The sequence below is a fragment of the Phaethon aethereus genome, assembly GCF_964289735.1.
Source record: "Phaethon aethereus genome assembly, chromosome: 2".
Classification (NCBI taxonomy): domain Eukaryota; kingdom Metazoa; phylum Chordata; class Aves; order Phaethontiformes; family Phaethontidae; genus Phaethon; species Phaethon aethereus.
The window spans coordinates 26,247,229-26,268,139 of NC_138582.1; the positions used below are offsets into that span (position 1 = coordinate 26,247,229).

General features: G+C 47.3%; 1 protein-coding gene across 1 annotated transcript in view; it reads right to left on the minus strand.

Moving 5' to 3' along the window:
* The window catches only part of SDC2 (syndecan 2), a gene marked incomplete at its 3' end in the record, with an annotated part of 59,696 nt that extends 45,812 nt beyond the window's left edge, over positions 1-13,884 (minus strand). The window contains exon 1 of the mRNA XM_082014881.1: positions 13,624-13,884. Coding sequence (XP_081871007.1) covers positions 13,624-13,683 — 60 coding nt within the window. The 5' untranslated portion in view covers positions 13,684-13,884. The remainder of the gene's footprint in view (positions 1-13,623) is intronic.
* Positions 13,885-20,911: the final 7,027 nt, after the last annotated feature.

Below are 20,911 nucleotides of genomic sequence, written 5' to 3' on the forward strand. Positions count from 1 at the left end.
TATTTTTGTGGGTTTTTTTCTGTGGCTAAGACACCTACAGGAGTTTTTGTTTAAAATAAAATAAAATCAACTGGTATTATTAGAAGGGAGCTCAGAGAGGACTCTCACTGCCTGCTCCTCAAACACGCGTCTCCAGAGCAGCAGCTCCCGTTTTTCACTCCTGAGTATCTCAAAGCACGTCAGCTTAAGTAGCCAAAGAAAGAAATGGTTACTTAAGGGCAAGTGTAAATACCTGGGAAAGGGTGGGAGGGAGAAAGGGTCGCGTTAACAGGTTGCTCACCATGCAGGATGTGGATGCTTGAAAGCGTTCTTGGGTGCAGGCACACGCCTGTGCTGCCGGGGCAGCGATGCTCAACGATTTCCCCTCTGGTGCCCATGGAAAGAGATTAGCACTCCAATATTTCATTAGCCAACAGTGCTAAGTATTCCACCAACTTGTGGAAAGAGTAAAAGCACTGAGGCTGATGTATCTGGTAGGGCTCTGTGGAAGGGTTTGTGGTATTTTGTTTCACTATAGCATACGGAAAGCAGCTGTCACCTTGATTTCAGTGCCCTCGGTAACCTGATACTGCTCCAACTAATCCAAACTTCAGCCTAACTTCAGCCAGCTCCCCCTCCATTTGAGCGAGCACAGTTACTGATCGCTTAAACAGCCAAATGATGATTTGCACAAAAATAATTTTGAAGTGATGCTGTAGGTCAGAGGAGGAGCACCAGCTTTGTCAGCACCTTGCACCCACCATTCCCGTCCTTCCCCAGACCCTGAGGAGAAATACAAAGGCTTCCAAGAAAAACCTGAAAAGCAGAAAGAAATGCCAAGCTGCAAAGTTTGGCTCCACACGCTCACTTTCCAAAAATCAAAGGGGATGAGGGATGCGGTGCTCAAATCATCCACGTCTGCTTAAATGCTTGGTTCGCTTGCTCCGGTGCTGTCAGACACAGCTGACAAGTCAAAGATGGAGCTAGGACCCCTGATACAGGGACTCTTTTCCACCCCAGACCAGTCACCTCCAGGTTCTTCCTTGAATTACGGTCTGGCCAAGGCGTGCCAGCAGTCCAGCATCCCCTTCCCACCAAGAGTTCTGCCAGTACTTTGGTCACTCCCAGCCATCCCCTCCCCACTCCCCCCTTTTCACTGCTGCAGCTGAGTGAGCAGAAGGATTCCTGAGGGTGGGCAAAGGACCAGAGCAGGCCTAGTTTTCGTCTACCTTTTCTTCTGCTCTTGGATCTTGGACTTGCAACATGAGACTGAAGAGCAGTGCCAACGCTAACAGTTACCTGGCTTGCCTGACAGCACAAAAGCAGCAGGGAAGGGGGCAGGGGGGAAAAAAAATCAGTCTAATGAGGTTGGAAGCACAAGAGAATGCAGAGAAAAAGAGCAAATAAAGAACTTAAGATACAATTTACAATTAAGTGCACTACACTTACCATGTAGTGAGCTGTATTGCTCAGAAATACCATTAGCAACAAAAAAACCACACTGAACAAAAAGCAGCATTTCTGGTAGGAAACTGTTAGTCTTACAATCACCGCTGTGGTGATAATGGCATGAGAAAACGTACCAAGTGACAGGTTAGACAGAATTTAAAAGCCCTCAGTTCAGGTTGCGTTGTTTGTTTTTATCTTCTGATAAAAACAGCCTACACCGACACAGACAATAACACAGAGCACTACCCATCGCGGCAGTACGCAGCACTGCTGAAAAATAGACTCTTTTTTTCCCCATTTTCTTTTGAAGATGGAAGCCCATTAAGGCATAAAATTGTTACATCTGCTTTGATTTATCGAAAAGAAAGTCAAAGCACTTATACTATATGCTTTAATTGATAAATTTACATAGCTCTGTGGACAATGTTTTATAATTTAATGACTTATTTCCCTGGAAAAGAAAGCAAACTTTTATTTGTAAGCTGCTTCACGTTTTTTAAATGTTCACTGAAATAGGAGTCCAGCATAACATGAAGTCTTTACTCATAAACTCCGAGCCAGCACTGCACTTCAGGCTTTGCAATTAGTCACAAAAAGACCCAGCAAATAAAAAAACAGTCTTAAGGAAAGCTAATTGACAACTGCAAAGCGCAGGAGAAGGGCCCACCTCTGCTTAATTGAAGGTCATTCCTGTGAAGCTACACGCTATATTTACCACCTGGCTTGTAATGGCTGCTTTCATTCAAATGCTCTGCGGTAAAACATATGCACGTGTAAGGGAGGAAGACTTTATCATTGAAACCTTCTGCAAGAAATTAGGGGAATGAGGAAGGCTCGCACACTTCCGCAGCAAAATTAGGTCAGGATGCCTTTGAACGGCTCCATCTGAAGGCTGTGCCAGACCAGACCAAATACTTTTTAGTGCATTAGACCCAACGGTTTAAGAGATGAACTTCTATACTGCTGATAATTATTACTAGTACTGTGCATTGCTGCTTCCCTCTCCACCTGTGGATAATTATAAATAGCCTACATTTTCCAGTGCCTGACATATGCCACTCGGTTAATAGCACTTCCAAAAACCATCCTCTACAACCATGGGTCACACATTTCAATTATGATGACCATGTAACTGCACAGATTGGGAAATTATGACTTGCCCCACGCATACGCTTAACTAAACGCTCCACAAATATACATATATGGCTAAATTATATTAGCATGATGGTAATTAATCATGTAAAGCTGGAAAGTGCCAAGCTGGTGATTCAAACACAAACCTGTCTCTGCCCTCTGGTACCTACGTACAGCCCTGAACTGTGCGGCTGGGGAGCATCACTGCCACCGTCTCCAGCATCTCCTGCCCCGCTGCAGCACGGTCAGCCCCAGGGCTGATGCTCTCCTCCATGCCAGCTCCTGCTCTTAATGGGCTTCAGGGCTATCCCCAAATAAGGCACACTCCAGTAGCCAAGCTGGAAGGGCAAAGGCCAAAGAACCACCCCCAGTTATATAAAGCAGTTAATTACACACCTCTTCCCCACACAGCTTGACTGCTCACACCCTGAGGAATGGCCAATAGAGCCCATCAGCCCCCACATCGAGTCATGTTTGTGTAAAATTTCATTAATAAATTAATCTGTACATTAACTACAAGAATGCCCAAACCCCAAAACTGAATCCTTCAAGGAGTACGAGGGTGTTACATAGCCAAAACAGTAACTCTGGGGTCAAATACATCTTTTGTGGAGCTTAACAGCATAACAAGACTGGCGGTTAGAAAATCGACGCATTCAGTATTTTAAGCCTTTAAAAACTCAGACTTTTCTTTTTTCTTTTTTTTTTAAGCTCTTAAAATTCACAGCTGAGTTCACTCTAGCAAGCTTGGCTGTTGGGAGGGTTGTTAAGATACACAGAAACACCCACCTCCAGTTTCCTACCGCTCCTTGTTTTGCTCTCCCGTTAGGTGACACTACTAATTGTACAGCTGCTACAGCTAGCTGCCAGGGCCTGCTCTAAGGAGGTTTTCCAATTAGGTTAGCTGAAATAAATAACGAGAGAGAGAGAGAGATTAGCTTTTTCTGTTCATCTCTAGGAAGCCACAGAGAAATCCCCAAAAATACTCTTGCTAATCCTCCCTTAGGACCCCTTCATCTCTGATCACAAATACAGAAATGCCATGTGAGCTACTCTACTACGTGGGAACTGTGCCAGCTCTGACTGTCTGTACAGCCACAATCTTCATGACAGGGGATCTTACCTACTTTTTTTGAGACTGGCAACATCTGCCAGAAGACTTTTTCTCCTTAGTCTTCCTCAGGTTCCTCAAGTCAAATAACTCTACCCATTTAAACCAGAGGGGATAAGATCCTCAGATGTTATGTGAAACAGCAAGAAGCAACATGGTGAAGAAGTATCACAGAGACTCCTATCTGCATATTATAGAAGCACCGCAGTTTCTTCCCAAACTAAGATTATTTCTGTCATAACCCAAAGCTGCCTAATTCATCCAGTGCATATAGAGAAGGTCGGAAAAACAAAAAATAAAATTACAGGCATATGACCTCAGTAGTATTACTAAATACTCACAAGCGCAGAAGACTTCTTTAACCCACAGACAAGATTCATGGTTCGCAAAAAAAGTATCAGGAAACCTTCATCACTACTAAGTTTACCTGGCTTTTGGTATAAGACAATTTGTGCCATCAGGCAGAAGACCAATTACAGGTGTCCGCTAGAAGAGACCTACATCAAGGTACCAAGTCACCAGCTCTTGCGTAAGTGGGAAAGATATAGTCAAGAAAGCAGCATTAGTGAAAGCACAAAACCCCAAACTAGCCAAGGGTAGAATAAGCTTTTCAGGATTTGAATCACACGAAGAACAGGAACAAAATAAAGAAAGGTAATTTCCCCTTTCTAACGCCCTACAGTTACCAAACAGACAAGAAATGGCACTTTCAGCACAGCAATACTATTAAAAGTATTGTCTCAAACCATTTTAGACCAAATGATCCTGTGTTATCAGGAGCTCAGAAGTTCCCTCCATCCAGTGAGCGCCAGCATGGTGGCACAGGCACACCTCTGCCTCCCCACCCCAGCAGAAAGGCTTTTTATTACTGAGCCTGAGCCTCGGCAAAGGCACAGAGATCCCCCAGTACAGAACATAGCCCGGCTCTTTGACCAGGCATAGCTGCTTGGGCTAAATGCCACCAGAGAGAAGAACATTTCTGATATGCAACACGGCTCGAGACACAGCCAGTCAAACTCAACTTTAACGTCCTGTCTCACTCCTGCGCTTTAAGGAGGAAAGCCTCTTTTTCACAGAATCACAGAATCATTAAGGTTGGAAAAGACCTTCAAGATCATCAAGTCCAACCGTCAACCCAACACCACCATGCCCACTAAACCATGTCCTGAAGTGCCACGTCTACAGGTCTTTGGAACACTTCCAGTGATGGGGACTCCACCTCCCCTGGGCAGCCTGTTCCAATGCCTGACCACTCTCTCAGTGAAGAAATTTTTCCCAATATCCAGTCTAAACCTCCCCTGGTGCAACTTGAGGCCATTTCCTCTCGTCCTATCGCTAGTTACTCAGGAGAAGAGACCAACACCCACCTCACCACAACCCCCTTTCAGGTAGTTGTAGAGAGCGGTAAGGTCTCCCCTCAGCCTCCTCTTCTCCAGACTGAACAACCCCAGTTCCCTCAGTCGCTCCTCAGAAGACTTGTGCTCCAGACCCCTCACCAGCTTCGTTGCCCTTCTCTGGACACGCTCAAGCAGCACAATGTCCTTCTTGTAGTGAGGGGCCCAACAGGTGGCCACATGGTACGTACTTTCCTCACCCCTCAAACCCTGCACAGCCAGGCCTTTAAGCCACAATGAGGCTTCCAATCATTATTCAGTATGTTGGAGATAAGGCTGTTAAAAGGTATCAATCTATCTTTTTATAGTCAGTTTTCAGAGTTGCCTCTTCTTCAACGTCCTCATGTCATCTCTCCTGTCCGCACCCCAACGGATGCTCTATGCCACTCTGCAGGAAGGACCACAGCTCCTACCAGGAGAGCAGAAGCTATCACATGGTTTGCCACAGGGCTTCCTCACCCACCTCCTGCTCACTGCCAAACTCTCTGGAAAATTCTGGAGACCTCTGTCGTGTCTTCATGCAGCAGACAGACATGTCCACCAAAGTGTTCTGGACAAAAAGCATGAAAAGATAAATTCAGTCAGCCCCAGCTGCAACATGGACAGACAATTTCAGCTGAGCCAGGAGTCCCTTCGAGCCCCAACAGTTCTGGTGTGACCTCCCAGCCTGGCCAGGTCAGGTACAGACCTATGCTAACTATTATTTTCAGTTTTTCTCTTTAGGACAATATTTTTCCAACACATTCACATTTTGCAATGATGAAAGCACCTGACCAGGGCTTTGAGGGCAGAGGGAAAGCTGTGCTGGAGAATCAAACCAAAAGCACCTGTGGGAGGTACACAGGATCAAATCCTACTGATGGAGGAAAACTGCTACAAAATTGCTGTATTAAATCACAAGTGGAGAAACAAGAGGAAAACCATTCATAAAGACCACTTTCTGTTTAAGGCTTTTTTTGCTAGTACGTAAGGTCAGAGAAGCTGCTCTTCCCATCCTAATCCAGGCCAGGAGAATTATTAAGACAATTTTGAGAGCCATTTTGTTCTGTTTATTTAACTGGGGAGTCCTCCTCATGTTCTGCAGGGCATTTCTTTTCCTAACACTTGAAAGACACACTGCCTTTTGTAAAAGATACGCACACAAAAGTATATAAAATAAAAATATATGTAAAATAGAGATCTATGTAGAATAAAGATCTACATAAAATACACACACCAAGTTCAAAGACCTTCCAAGCTAGAACTGCAACAGCTGCAGAGCTCAGTGCTGGATGCTCGTGGAAGGCAGTCTCTATGAACATGTAATTTCAAATGTACTCCAAGAAGTTTCATTTCATGACATTTTAAGATGTTACATTCAAAAAAATCAGGCCTCACAGATAAGAAATAACCAAAGAGCACATGACCGGAAAATTCTAAGCAACTGCACCACAGACAAGAATTTAGAAGATACACATGGCACTTTAGTAGCTTTTCCTATCTGCCTCCAGGACTAGTCATCTTTCTTGTTCTACCCTGAAGAAAGAGATTTGCGAGTTCCACAATGCTACAGATGCTGAATCCACCAATGATCCTAAAGCATTTATCTTCTAACATTGTATGCTGCGACAGCAGTTCTTGAGAACTTTTCACCTTCGTACAATGACACTTACACAAGCCAGTTGCTAACATAACCAAATGTCACACACCCTGTTGACGGATCCTCCTTCTTGCTGCGCACGCGCTTCCATTGACTGCGCTTGCACTGCCACCAGTGGCAAGTGCCGAGGGCCCCTGAGCTCCTGACTGGGAGGAGACGCAGTCTCACCCAGGACAGGACCTGGATGTTCTGCAACCCTCCTTCCATAGAAAACTCAGAATCTTGCTTCTCAGCAACATTATTTTATGCACATCCGTGACGCAGGAATTATACACTATTCTTATTTATAGGGCTAATCCATACCTGTTTTTATTTATGCAATGTCACAAATTTGTATTCAGTGGAAGCTCACTTTTCAGATGTCCCAAAGATGATGCATTTCCATTACTTTGAACTAGCTTCACCTTTCTGCTTTGCTTCCCTTGCAGGTTTCCATTTTAAATGAGAACACCACCATCAATGTCACACCTCCGCGCCTGCATATTTGAATGTGGAACTGCACAACACTTGAAAGGGATTCAAAAGGAAAGGCTTTGTGGAGGCTTTCACCTGGTAATCAGTTTAAGTGACACACTGATTCTGGGATCTCCACATCCAGAGCAGGCATGGATAAACAACCCCGCAAAGGAAGAATCTGTCTCCTGGACATCTCTCCGCTCCACAGCTTGCAAGATATGCCATGTATTCACACCCATTATTAGCCTTCCCCTGCAGACCCCAGTCCAAAAAGCAAGCAAGACTCAGCTCTTAAAGCCAAAAGAGATCAAGCGCACAGGGCATGGTTGGTCATAGCTGTGCCCTCCAGCTGCTGTGTCCAGCCAGCTGTTCCTGCAGGTACCACAGGGTCACCACAGCTGGAATTAATGCAGCTCAGCCCAGAGAAAGAGGAAAGCTTACTTCTAGTTGTATAACTAATGGAGGCACATGAGCAGACATACGTAAGAGGATCCTGGGGAAGATAGGAGAGATGGAAGACTTAGTTAGGTTATTCATTCATGTGGCAGCAAGCATGTGACATTTTTTTCTTCTGTCAAAACATCCTTACTCTTGAGGCCATACCAGTCATGCACCCAGCTGCTCCCCAAGAAGTACTTCACCTCCCAGGCTGTACTGCTTTAGCAGCACCATTTTCTACAGCTCTGCAAGACCATTACAGTTGCACTTCTGAAATACACTTCAAAAAATAAGGATGGGCCACTTCACACTGATCTGAAAGGTGACAAGCGACCTCCATTAGTGTGAATGCACCTCTAGAGAAAATTACGCTTTATTATGGTTAATCAAGCAGGAACAACACATGTCTGACACCATAATATTTAAACACAGACAATACATTCCGGTTGTTAATCACAGTGCTGGTTTCTGAACATTTTGGTTCAGTTCCTGCGTATACCAACAGGCTCTTTGACCTTCTGCAAGTCCCTTTGTCTCCCCACCTTTTTAATAAGAGTACAAAGTATGTATTTATCTTCACACTCACAACTCAAACACAGACAAAAAGGTTTTTATTTGAACTTTCCCAAATCAATTCACCTTTGGAACAAAACAATTTAGCTTAGAAGGGGGATTTCTGAAGAAGTTGTTTATATATAAACTAAAAATGGTGATTTCAGATGGAGTGTCCAGCTCAGGCTTTAGTTAAGCACAGCTTAAGTGACACACTAATAGTCTATCTACAGACAAGACCAAGTTCTGCACATTCATCACCACCCTATTAGTCATTATTTGACTTTAAATGAACCCCCTACTTGAGACATCAACAAAAATAATTTGTTCAGTGCAAAAGTACTTGTTGCAAATCGTTGTTAAATGCTATTTTTCTCCTACTGCAATCAGTTTTCCAATACTTTTGAGGATTACACATATTTTGTATTTCTGCCTAAATAGCTAGTGTGCTTTTGAAAGCATCCCTCAGGGCTGAGCTAATCAAGAAAACAACATACATACAGAGAACTGTCATTATTACAGGGTCAAACACCAATGCAGTCTTTACTCGAGAGATTGCAAATTATACTTCAATGTGAGCAAGAGAAATCTTGTTCCCAAATCACTGAATAGTGCCGTGTAACCTATGAATAAATTATTAGTCCTGAAAAGATTATAGATAGCAGTTTATTATCGTCTTGTAAGCATGAACCAAAGACAACCAAACAACAAGCTGTTCACAGAACAGCCTAAAGTAATTCTCTCATGCTTGCTACAACAGAGAGAGCAAAGCAACTTGAATGTGGACCAAATTGCTTGCTCATGACTTGTGCGTGCTCTCTCAAATGCCGCAGCACGGAGGGCATCTTTATGACTTACATTCAAGTAGGGTCTTACATGGGGCCTCGAATAAGCTTGCCAGTCTCAAACACAACATTTCTGTTAAAAATCATAGTTAGTCAAATCTACTGAGAAGACAAAAGAGTACTTTTCCATAACGAGACAAGAGCCCTTTGTTCAGCCTCTGAGCCTTACTAAAGCCTGTAATTCTTTCCTTTTTCTAAGGAAAATGTTTAAACTGGTCAATGGCAAAAGTCAATCTGGTGAGATAATGTAATTAATAAATGCCATCCATATGCCTCTACTTGATGTTTTATGAAGACAATTGGTCATGAAGAGCAGGGCAAACAGAGAGCTCTGCAAACGACTGGCTGCTGCAGGGAGGAACAAGCTCTTCCCCAGGCTCAGGATTCCCGGCCAAAACGCCGCGTTCCCCACCAAGGACAGCAGGTAGCTCTCCACCATTCTCTCTGGAGTCATTAGATCGTAGCTGTGTGTTTGAAATGGGGCTTTTTCATAACTCGCACCTCTGCTAGCCAAGAAATTAGGCTTTGACCTCTGCTAGTCCAGAAATTAGGCCTTGATTTTGTCATCCTGAGATTACACTTCAGATTAGTACCACAGAGACTTAGATCCATCACAACTTCAAACAAACCCAAGGCTTACAGCTCATTCTCCAAAGTCCACCATCTTTATTCCATTAGCTGCAGCAATTGCCTCAAACCTACCACAGAGGTATCATCTGCCCAAGAACCATAATCCCAGTACCCAGCTTCAAACCCCGAGATATTTGTCCTGACTTGTTCCTGAAGATGAGGCTCTCATCTACTTCCTCGATAAGGATCTAGAAAAAAATGCAGGAAAAACATCTCTGTACTTTAGGCCTGAATATTAAGTCAGTTCCAATGCAAACCTTGGGGCTAAGATATTAAAAAGAGAAACTGTTTCAGTGTTTGATCTTGGGTCAAGAATCATCTGTTCTTTAATTTTGAAAAGATAAGCTAACCTGGGAGGGAAACCTATTCCCAGAAAGGGGCTCCTGAGTACATCCAGATAAGGGAGGCTTCATTGCAGCACCAGAATCATACTACTTGAGACTGGTGGCAAAACCCAGAGCTCTCCCGAATTTCCAGTGCACGGCAGTGCAGGCAGCTGTTGGATGGGAGCACCCAGATGTTCAGCCAGAGCAAGGGAAGCAGCCATGGCAGATGCTGCTGGCTGATTCCAGGTGCTGCCAAGCCACAAAAAGCACCGGACGAGTATTTATTAATTCTACAGTGAGAAGAAAAACCTCACGTGAGTTGGGGAAGGGTGGAAATAAATCAAGACTAAAGAATTTCCTACCTTTCTTTGGAACTTACTTGGCAACGCAGATTTAACATGCTTAGGAGAGACACACACAGCATATAAATCTGAAATGCCACCTATCTCTTCTGCCCTTCTCTCTTCTTCTCTAATTACTATCTCCAAAGTCTAGCTGCATTTTTAAAAAAAATAACATTCCTCCTCCCCAACACACTATTAATTTTCCAAATTCCAAAAGCAAAGTAACCATTAGAAACAAATGCAGGAAGATTATAGCATTATGCTTCTGAAATACTAAATATTTCTGAAAAATATACCAATTATTATCTTTGTATCATCTTTTCGATAACTACATTTATGCCAACAAATCAGTGTTCAGACGCTTACAGAAGAAACAGAAAGACCACCCAGTTGATGTTGATGCCCCAGTGCTCTATTTTACTGAAAGCCTAAAAACCAACACCCCCACATACACACTGCCGACGTGAAGCAAAGTCTCCAAACTCCAGAATCCTGCCTGAGGAAGAGGAGAGCCACGATTAACGTAGGAAGAGCAGCACTATAACGCTGTGGGACGCAGCACAACCTGCTAGCCAGCAAAGTTTCCCACCGCACGCTCGGGCTTGCCGAGAGGATTAGACCATCACACGAGCTCTGGAAAACCATTCGTCCCACTGCTGCGAACCAGGATGAAACGGAAAGGTTTATCAGCCTCTTCCGAATGGGAGCTGACAACTACAGCTGGATACTTGGCGCTGCTCTCTGGTGCTATTAAAATCAGCAAGAGTTGACTCCCGCTACCATCAGGACCGGACCAAACCTTTTAAAAGGCACATTAGGCCTCTCCCTTACGGGGTTTGCCTTTTCCTTCCAGCGGTTTTATGTTGCTCTCTTTCCCGCTCCTAAAAGCAAACCAGGAAATCCTGAAGGTACCTAAAAAGCACGTCTTTTGCCACTCAGCCAAGCCTGGGTGAACCCCCACCACATCCTTCCAGGCCTGCTGGGTTTACAGGACCCCACTCTAACCTGGCATCTCACCACGCGCTGATGGCAGCAAACCACCCCGCAAGCCCTGGCTGCGATCCACCAGCTTTGACGTGGGCAACGCTTGCCACCATGTGCAGGTTGGCATCCGCAGGTCAGGCTCCCCCTCAGCCTCTGCATCCCGACCATGTCCCCAAATGGCTGCTGCCCCAGGGGAGGTGGCACGGGCGCAGCGGAACCCATCTGCAGCACGACAGCCCACATCAGGGCACACAAAGCGCACATCCAGGACGGACACACCGCTCCCGGGTTCAGTGGCAGGTCTCATTTCCAGTGCATTTTTTACATGGCTCTGACATCTACTTGGCCCATCCCAATAAAGAGGTTTGTTGGTTACATGAAGCAAACACTGGGAACTCACTGCTTTAAGAAACAAAATCTCCTGCTGCCTTCCTCTCCCCTGCTCAAAAAACTCCTCGATAATTTACTTCATCAGAAATGAGATTTTTACCTTAGAGCTTTGCCTAGATAATAATAATAAATAGCAGAATCAAACAAAGGGGAAGTAATGTACAGCTAAAACCACTTGACGGTGCTTTGGAAAGCCAGCAGGTTTTTTTAAGCATCCACGTAAAATTCCTCTTATGACCAGGACAACCTTCTGCAGAGACGACAGATTTGACATCTATCTTTTCCCAGAGACTGGTCTACAAAATCCTACCTTAAGGGCCCATGTAGCTGCCACATAGTGAAAGAAAAAAGAAAAAAAGGAGGGGAGGGGGAAGGAAAACACCCACCCTCCCTTTACTTTTCCAATCTCTCCACAACTTTCTGGCAGCAGCGAGGGTGCTGCACCAGGGCCAGGCAGGCTCCCCCCACCGCACTCTCCCCCCCGCCCCCCGAACCGGGCTGCCCCGGTACACCCTGACAATCCGCCTCACGCTGCCACAGCGCCTTCATCCTAAGGCAAAAAACCATAAAACTTAATGCTTTACTAATTACTGTGGCAGTTTAATAGTTACTACACCATCAGAGAACTTCGTAATAACAGCATTTCTATAAAATTAAAGTATATTGTACCTCATTAGCCAAGGGTGTTTCTGCAGTGCAGTTACACTTAACGGAAACAGGAGCCGGTGTTTGACACAACCCTTTTTTTCAATTAGTCCTTAAGAAAAGTGTTTTGCAATTGTATCCTTAGAAATCCCTAACGATGAGCCAGGTTTCACAAAGGCTGTGACTGGGCTAATTTATACAATAGCTAGACAACTTCAGAAGTTAACCCCAGCTAGTGACATTATTTAGTTCAGTGGAGCAGCTCATTTTAATTGGATTAAATTGTCATGTTTTTTTCATTTCTTACTGAAACTTCAATTTATTATTTCCTAATATTTACCCAAACACTGCAACCGTCTCGTTTGCACGCCTCTTTCCCTCAAGACAATCTCAGATCCACCGAACGGAAAAGATTAAAACCCTCCGGCCGGCCTTCTCCGCTTCGCCGGAGAGCGGCTTTTCCAGAGGTACAAATCCCGGCACCCGCGCTAATGGCATTAAGCGGAGGTCCCCGGTCAGCAAATGACACTTGTGGCTCGAAGAAGTGTCAGCAGCGGCATTAATCCCCTGCACCTCGCAGCACGCCCCTGCGGGAAGGGCTGGCGGGGCCAGCGGCAGGCTCGGGCTCCGCGCAGCCGGCATCGCGCACCGGCGGGAGGCGCGCAGCGCTGCGCACCCGCGCAAGGAGAGGCGCAGGCAGCCCTGCGTACCAGAAGGGCCAGAAGGGTTGAGGTTTTTTTTCTTCTTTTTGGGGGGTGTCCTGAGCCGCGCAGCCAAGGGTAGCTACAGCTTGCTTTGCACTTTCTAAGCAAGCGGCCGGGGTGGGTTGATTTCGCAAGGAGACGCTCCCGCCTCACCGCCCGCGGAGCCGGGGGGCGGCGGCGTTTTCTGCGGGCGACCGCTCGGACACTGTGCCGGGCCGGGTACAGAGCCACGCGGGACGCAGCGTCCCGAGGGCTCCCGGAGCCAGCCCCTCGGGCGCCCCACGGCCGCCGGGCAGCTCCCCCACCCCCTCCCCGGGGCTGCAGGGAAAGAGGCACCGGGGGGGCTCTGGATGGGTCGTGGCGGCAAACTTCGGATGAGGCTCGCCGGAGGGCGGCAGGGTGCTCCGCTTGGCGTCGTGGGGTGGGTTGTTTTGTTTTTTTTTCGGGGAGTCCTGCTGTTTGCAGAGCGCTCAGCTATCAACAGATGCCCCGGCGGGCAGCGATGCCGCGGGGCAGCGCCGGGGCTGCGCGCCCCGCGCTCGGCAGAGTCCAGCCGGCCGCCCCGCGTCCCGTCCCGTCCCGCCCCGCCGCCCCGGCACTCACCGGCTGCCCAGAGGCGCAGGCCACGAAGCTGACGGTGAGCGCTAGCCACACGCCCCGCATTATTCCCGCAGAGCCGGCGCGGCGGCAGCGGCCGCCTGGGGCCGGGCACAAAGGAGAAACCGGGGGGGCGGCGGCGCTGGGCAGCGCCCGGCGGGGCGCGGGGCAGGGCCGCGGGCGCCCTCCGGCCCGCCGCGCTCCTTCCGCGCCGCTCCGCGCTCCGCTCCGCCGCTGCCCGGCGGGCCCGACGGGCTGCGCGGCGCTGGGGCGGCCGGGCTGCAGGCTGTGCGCTGCCGGCTCCGCCGTCCTCCCTCCGCCCCGAGTGCGCGGCGGCGGCGGCGCGGCTCCCAGTTAAACCCCGCAGAAATTCCTGCAGGATTACAACACAGATTGGCAGCTCCCCCAGCCAGTGGAAGGAGGCGGCGCGCTGCCGCCGCCGGCTCTCGCCCCTCGCAAATTCAAGCAACTTTCCCCCCCCGCCCTTCCTCCTCCTCCTCCGCCCCGGTCTCCGCTCTCTCGTCCTCCCCCCCCCCCAGTGGAAAACATGAGCAGCGCCGCGGGCCGAGCGAGCGAGGGCTGGCCCGGTATAAGAGCGGGGACGCGGAAAGGCTCCCCTCTTTTCGGAGGAAATCTGGCCGCTGCCGCCTCTTCTCAGCGCGCTGCCGCCGCCTTTCGCATCGCTGCCCCCGAGTTAGCCCGGGCGGCGGCATCGAGGGTCGGAAAAAAACACGACGGAGGGGTTTAAAAATCACGGGGAGAGTGGATATCCCCCAAAAGCCAGCCCATTTTGGATCCCCACTTGGCTTTCTGCCCCAAGATTCCATTTTTTTTATTTTTCTCCCTCGACTAGAAACTTTTAGGGGTGAGGGAGTGGCAAGTGAGAGACAGCTGCCATTTTCACCTGGTTACATGGATCCAGGAGCTGTGTCTTCAAAATAAGTATTGCAGGAATTGACAGCCCCGAGAATGTGTGCTCCAGAAGCCACAAACAAGAAGTCTTGCTATGACTAGTCCATGGTATTTCTCAGCTGGGGAAAATGGTGGTATTGCAGTGCTTGGGAGCCTCAGCCCGCTACGCTCGCCTATGCCAGCGCGTTTCCACTGCTGAACGTGTCCATATATTACATCAGTCATTGGACATGGGAAAGGAGCAATAACTGGCAAAGCAAAACATATCAGTCTCGCTTGCAAACTGCCGCTCGTGATTTAGTTCGGAAGGCTGCAGGCAGTGTTTTACAGCCCAAGTCAAATGGTCTCAAGGACTGGAATGCTCTCGTCTCTTTTAGCAAAACCTCCTAGTGGACCCCAGCCGCAGAGGGGGCAAGAGGAGCCCAGAGAGATTCCCCGGGTGGAAGTTTTTCCCAGGCAGATGTTTTTCCATGCCCTTCGCCTGGCTTGCCCTGCGCTCTATGGAGTGCTTTGGCCGACGGGTGGTGTCGACGTCTCAACTGCCTTCGGTTCCCACTCCGGTTGCCTTCCTATCAAAACAGGAATGCCATGTAAGAAAATAAACAAAAGTTAACTTGGCACAAGCAATCGCTCACCCCGCTCATCACCTTCACGACCTCTCCCAGGCAAACGCACAGCCCTGGAGGTCCCTGTGCGGTATGCGTGCGGTGGCTGGCTCTGTGCTGGGAAGTGACAGGACCCTTGTCCCCAGAGGGGTAGGTGGCCATGCCTGGAGCACTCTTGCTGCGCACGACCCAGTCCCAGGAATGTGATACCTCTCAACAGTTACCACACTGGCTATTTCTAGATCCACCTTCTGGACATGCCGTGTCACTGGTTTTTAGGCTGCATTCCCCACTGAAATCTTATCAGATTTTCAATGATCTGCTCTTTGTGGGTGTCACACAGAGGTCATTTAATACATTCCCTATATTAAACAGGTGATTGTTTCATATAATGCTTCTCCTTCAAAGTACGTTGCAGATACTTAGGACCCAGTTCTATGTGTCCTTTTCCTCGGTAGCCAGCAGGATTCCAAACCAACTACAACAGTTTCAGCGCTGTTTGATGTGGGTGAGCGAAGTGCAGTGAAGCAAAGGGAGGAAAACGCCGGTTAGGCCAAATCTGTAGGACCTCACATAGGCACGGGGTCTTACAAGCACCCCCATCTGCAGGGATGGGAGAGATAAAGAGGTTGCAACTTGCCCCAAGTCAAAGCGGAAACCAGAAATAGCATTCCTTATGCTGGCAGGATCCTTAACAGCAGGAATACAGAACGCCACATTAGAAACAAATAACATAAAAGAGCAAATGTGAAGACTGAGAAGCTGAGTACAGGAAGCATCCTAAGGGTTGTCAGACTGCAAAGGGCAGGTGATTTACTACAACAGGGTCAGATCTTTCAGGCACATCTTTAATAAATAAACGAAGCTCACCTTTTCTTTCGTGTTACAGTTGATGATTATCAGGGGTTTATGTACTTGGTAGAATCTATCAAAGACCAAAATAACATCTGCGACCAGCGAAGGGAAGGCCTTCCTCAGGCAAAGACAACATCAGCTAATGGGCTCCTCACAGACCACGAGTGTCCATACGGACAGTGCCCGTGAAGGACTGGGGGCTTCTGCGAAGCCTCTAAACACCTACACACATCCTTAAATCTGTGCGCAGGCAATCTCTGATGCCAGGCACGAGGCTAAGCAAAAGCACTAATACTAGAAGGAGCAGAACTGAAGACCAGAAGCCAGATGGATCATAGAATCATTGAATCATTGCATCATTGAATCATTGAATCATTGAATCATAGAATAGTTTGGGTTGGAAGGGACTTTTAAAGGTCACCTAGTCCAACCCCCCTGCAATGAGCAGGGACATCTTCAACTAGATCAGGTTGCTCAGAGCCTTGTCCAACCTGACCTGGAATGTTTCCAGTGATGATTTGGAAAAATAGAAATGAGTGTGAGGAGGAAAGAAGATAAAAGAAATAAGCCTTGTAGGTCACAGAAATAACAAAAGCTTGTCTTGAGACCCACTTGCTGCCTCCCCACACTCCTGAGCCCTCCGGCTGGGAGCACCGTGGGAGCATTTCCACACATGGTCCCACAGAGAACGGCTGTGCTACCTTATCACAGCCAAGTGCTCCGGCACCTGCTCCTCTTGTCTCACTGATTTTAGAGGGAGAGAGGCAAGCGGAAAGCCCAGCATGAAGCTGAAACCAAGTGTGTTTAACCCAAAGGAATTATGTAACAAGGACTGCAACAAGAGGGTAATCGGAGCCAGGCAATGAGACAGAGCTGCCAAGAGAAAGCTGCAGGCCTAGGCGTTTCTGATGCAGACTGTCAGGCAGCGATCCCCACGCTGCCTCTGTGCCACCCCGAGTCCCCCCAGCTCTCCGACAGGCACCGGCCACCCGATCACAACCCCAACATCGAGAAAAACCAGGCTGGAGTAGGATTAAGGTGGGACTAAGGCACAAACTTCACCAAAGGCCATTTTTTTACAAAATGCGCTATATGCTGGAAGGATGAGAGAGGACCTCACGTGTAGCATGCACAATGTGGTTATCAACTACAGAAAAGCCCCAACTATAACCCAAATGTCCAACAAATTTGAAAATTCAGCTTTGGGTCTCTCCAAGGGGGAAATAAGCCTTCTGGATCTGTAGCCTGTGTACCCAGCTCTGGCTCATTTGCACTGTGCCATCAAAGCACCGAGCGACTTCACACAAATGCAAATGTTTCCAAAGCCAAGAGTACCGCAGAGCACAGACAGGGCTTTGCGGGACCCTTTTAGTGGGATGCGCCATGGAGTTACTGGAATTTTAAGGAAGAGTCATGGTTAGAAGGAGGTGGGAGCTGTGCAAAAAGCAGGTTTGGACTATGGCTGCCAAGGCACCACTAAGGGTAAGTATGCTTAACAAGTTCCCGAGTGCTTCCCAAGCATTCATTTCTGCGTGGCCAAGCCCTCCAGGTGACTTGCACAACCAGCAGGGCTAAGGAAGGAGATCTACATGGGGAGGAGAGCTCCCAGTAACGCCGTTTTTCCATTAAGATTTGGCCAATAACACAAGGCATGATTGAGAATGTTTGGCCCAAAGCACCAGCGGACACAGCAAAACCCTGAGCCTCACATTGCAGTCAAATGAGTGACGAGGCGGCACCGGCTGGAGCTGACATTTGTTGTATAAATGGGATACAGGATGGGATAGCCTTGGCATCACATTCAAAGATCATAAGAGGTGGCAAGTTTTCCTAAATAACTTATTCAAAGAGGAGCAGAACCTGTGAGAAGGAATAAAGCAGCTGGCATTAAACCAGTTTGAACCTATACCGGCAATGATTTGAAATAAACTTGTTAAAATATGTTTTTATTAGAAAATAATACAATTTTATTTTTTAATTAAATTTTTTTTTTTTTTAAATATGTTGGTAGGACAGTTCAGAGTGAGATTTATTACTACATTCCCAAACTCCCAGATTTTATGCTTCCAATTTAATAACAATAAAACTACCCATCTCTTCTATAAAAATGACTCACTAGATATTTGCAGGTGCACTCGTGTTCATTTCTGTATTATAATCTGAATTCGGGGATGTCGTAGGATGGGACTGATGCTCATGAGACCATTGAACTACAGGCGAGGTGGCAGCAATTTTTGGTAATGAATCACTGAATGGTTCTTTTCTACATCAGTTCTTAACAGTGTCATTACACAAACATGCATCCTTCTTCAACAAGCCCTTGTTCCAAGGGTACCTCTTCCGAGCATCCCCAAAATACGCTGGGACATCTTTGTTTCTCTTTGGTTCAAAGGCCTCTTCTGCTGTGCAGCTTCTGAATCATAGACTTATGCAGGTTATTTATTTTTTATTCCATCTATCTGTCTTATTTTTTTTAGATATGGAATACAAACTATGTCTGCAGAGAACCAGGCACTTCCTGATAGCTGAAACACCACCGCCGTTGGAGCTAAGGGCACCGTTGGGCAACCAGTGCTTGTTGTGTCTGCTGCGGCAGTGTCGGGGCCACGCAGTAGGGCTGTACGTGGTTTATAACATGGTTTATAGTGCTGGGCTTTGTACGAACGCAACAGAAAGGCTGAGCTTGCCCTGCAACTTAGCTGGGCAACAAGGGGCAACAGAAAACTTGCAAACAAAACTTTTTTGTTCATTTTCTATGGAGAAGAACAGTGGTGAGGAGGGAGGTGAAGGAGGACGGTCAAGATCATGTGTTCTTGCCCTGTGTGAGGAGCAGCCTGGAAGACAGTAAAAGGCCGGCGTTTTGGGCAGAGGACGAGCAGCAGCCTCCGAAGGGATGGTGAGCAGGGAGAAGCGGGCCGGGAGCAGCCTGGAAATGAAGCTGGATTGTGTTTGTCGTTGTAGAACAGAAAGAGTGAGTATCGATGCAAAGGGACACGAGATAAACCTCAGCTGGCAGCATCGCTCCAGCGGTGGGTGCAGCGGAGGATGCTGTAGGCAGGGGGGATCTGGAGTAATCTGCCCGGTGGGAACGGCTTTCCAGAAGAGTCACGTTGAGAAAGGCGCGACCCCCGCCTAGAGGGGGACGTCTGAACCAGTCACTCATCTGGATTCAAAGACGGCCTTAACGCCTGGCATTAAAGCCCGGCTTTGGCAGCGCTCCTGGAGCAGGTCGCATTCCCTGCTATTCAGCAAGGCGCTGAAACTTGGGAATGGAAAACACGTGCCTTGAGTGCCTTGCTGATTTGGGGGTCTCTTTTCCAGAAGAGAAACCTACCAAGCACCAAAAGCAAAGCGAATTACACAATACTGACAGCAAGGGCCATGAAAAAATTATGGAACTTAGCCAAAGAAATGTTATATTCCCAGCTTTGGCTCTGGGTGTTAACTGGCATAAGGAATTCAGTGTCACTTCGTGCTGGCCTCCTGACCAGGGTAAAATTTACCATCCTGCCATTCTAGCCAAGGCTATTACTCTTTTTTTTTTTTTTTTTTTATTAGGACAAAATGTACCTTTAAAATACAAAAAATAATTCTTTATCTCTGAAAGTTTCATTTAGAGCCATGGCTCAATATTTGCCTGAGACATTTGCATACCTGGAAGCATCTCATACGTGACGATCCCTGCAAATGAAATGCATTGTTGATTTAGTTTATTATCCCAAAAGATTGTATCATGGTTAAGGTTTGTATGCGGTACATCAAGAGAAAAATACAGAAGGGTTGAATTGAAATAGATTTTAATTCTGCCAGGTATACTGCTGAAGTTAATGAAAGTCAGTTAGACATACATTTGGCTGCTGTTGCTAACTGAATAATACAAGTAATAACAGAGACATCTATTCAATTCCTGATGAACATGAGTAATTTTCATTATCTTAAAACGTGTAGGAGTTATAAATTATAGGTGCAGTGATTGCCCAACAGTTTTTCATTATTGTACCTTGTTGTCAGTTGCTTATACATTTGCCAAAGTTTAATGCATCAGGCTGAAATTTCCTATGCTGGGTATCAGCCTCCAGCTGACTTTATTTGTTTCGTTTTATTTTTGTTTTGCAAGTTTTATCAAGAATGGTGCATCTGTATCCAAGAGCAAGGTTAGGAGCAAGTATGTTATTTTGTCTATGGTAAGCTAAATTCCTTCAAATATTTCTCTGAGAAGATGTTTTACCTCCATGCATGGAAGCAACGAGCAAAAATGTGGCAAAAGGAGTCAGCCAAACACCAGAAATTTGCTTTTCAACACATTTGGGAAATTATTCCCAAATTTGGACCATGTCTAAGCATTACTGTCTTCGCAGTTTGTACATGCTCGGTAGAGACTTGTTAAATTCTGACATCTAAAAACTCCATCTAGGCCTGACATGTTCCAGCTCAGAGCCACAGAAATGTGTCTGTGGTTGGTCTCCAAATAAAAGGGCTGGCTGTAGATTTCCTCTCGGAAAAGTGAGACAAGGTCTGCTGTGTGTGCCTGCGCAGCGAGGGGGAAGAGAAGGGAATTTGATTTACTTGTGGAGGAATAAAGAGGGGGGCAGTGGTTGTAAGAGTTGGAGGCTGAGGAGGAAGAGGGGGGACATGGGGAGGGAGCAGTGCCATGGGAGAAGGGCAAGACTGAAGGCAGAGGAAGGCGTTGGCACAGAGGGGCGAGCACCAGGGCATCAGACCCACGGCAGGCGATACCCGCAGGGGCAGTGAGGGAGGAAAGTGGGGAGATGCACTGCCTGGGGTGACTGGGAGAAGAAGGGGACGGAGACGGTCCTGCCAAAGACAAGATGATAAGTGCCCGTCGTTGGGCAACCGTGTTCTCCTCCAGACCTCGAAATTACACTGCTGGATGTAAGCCTCCACGTTCCTCTGCTGTCAGC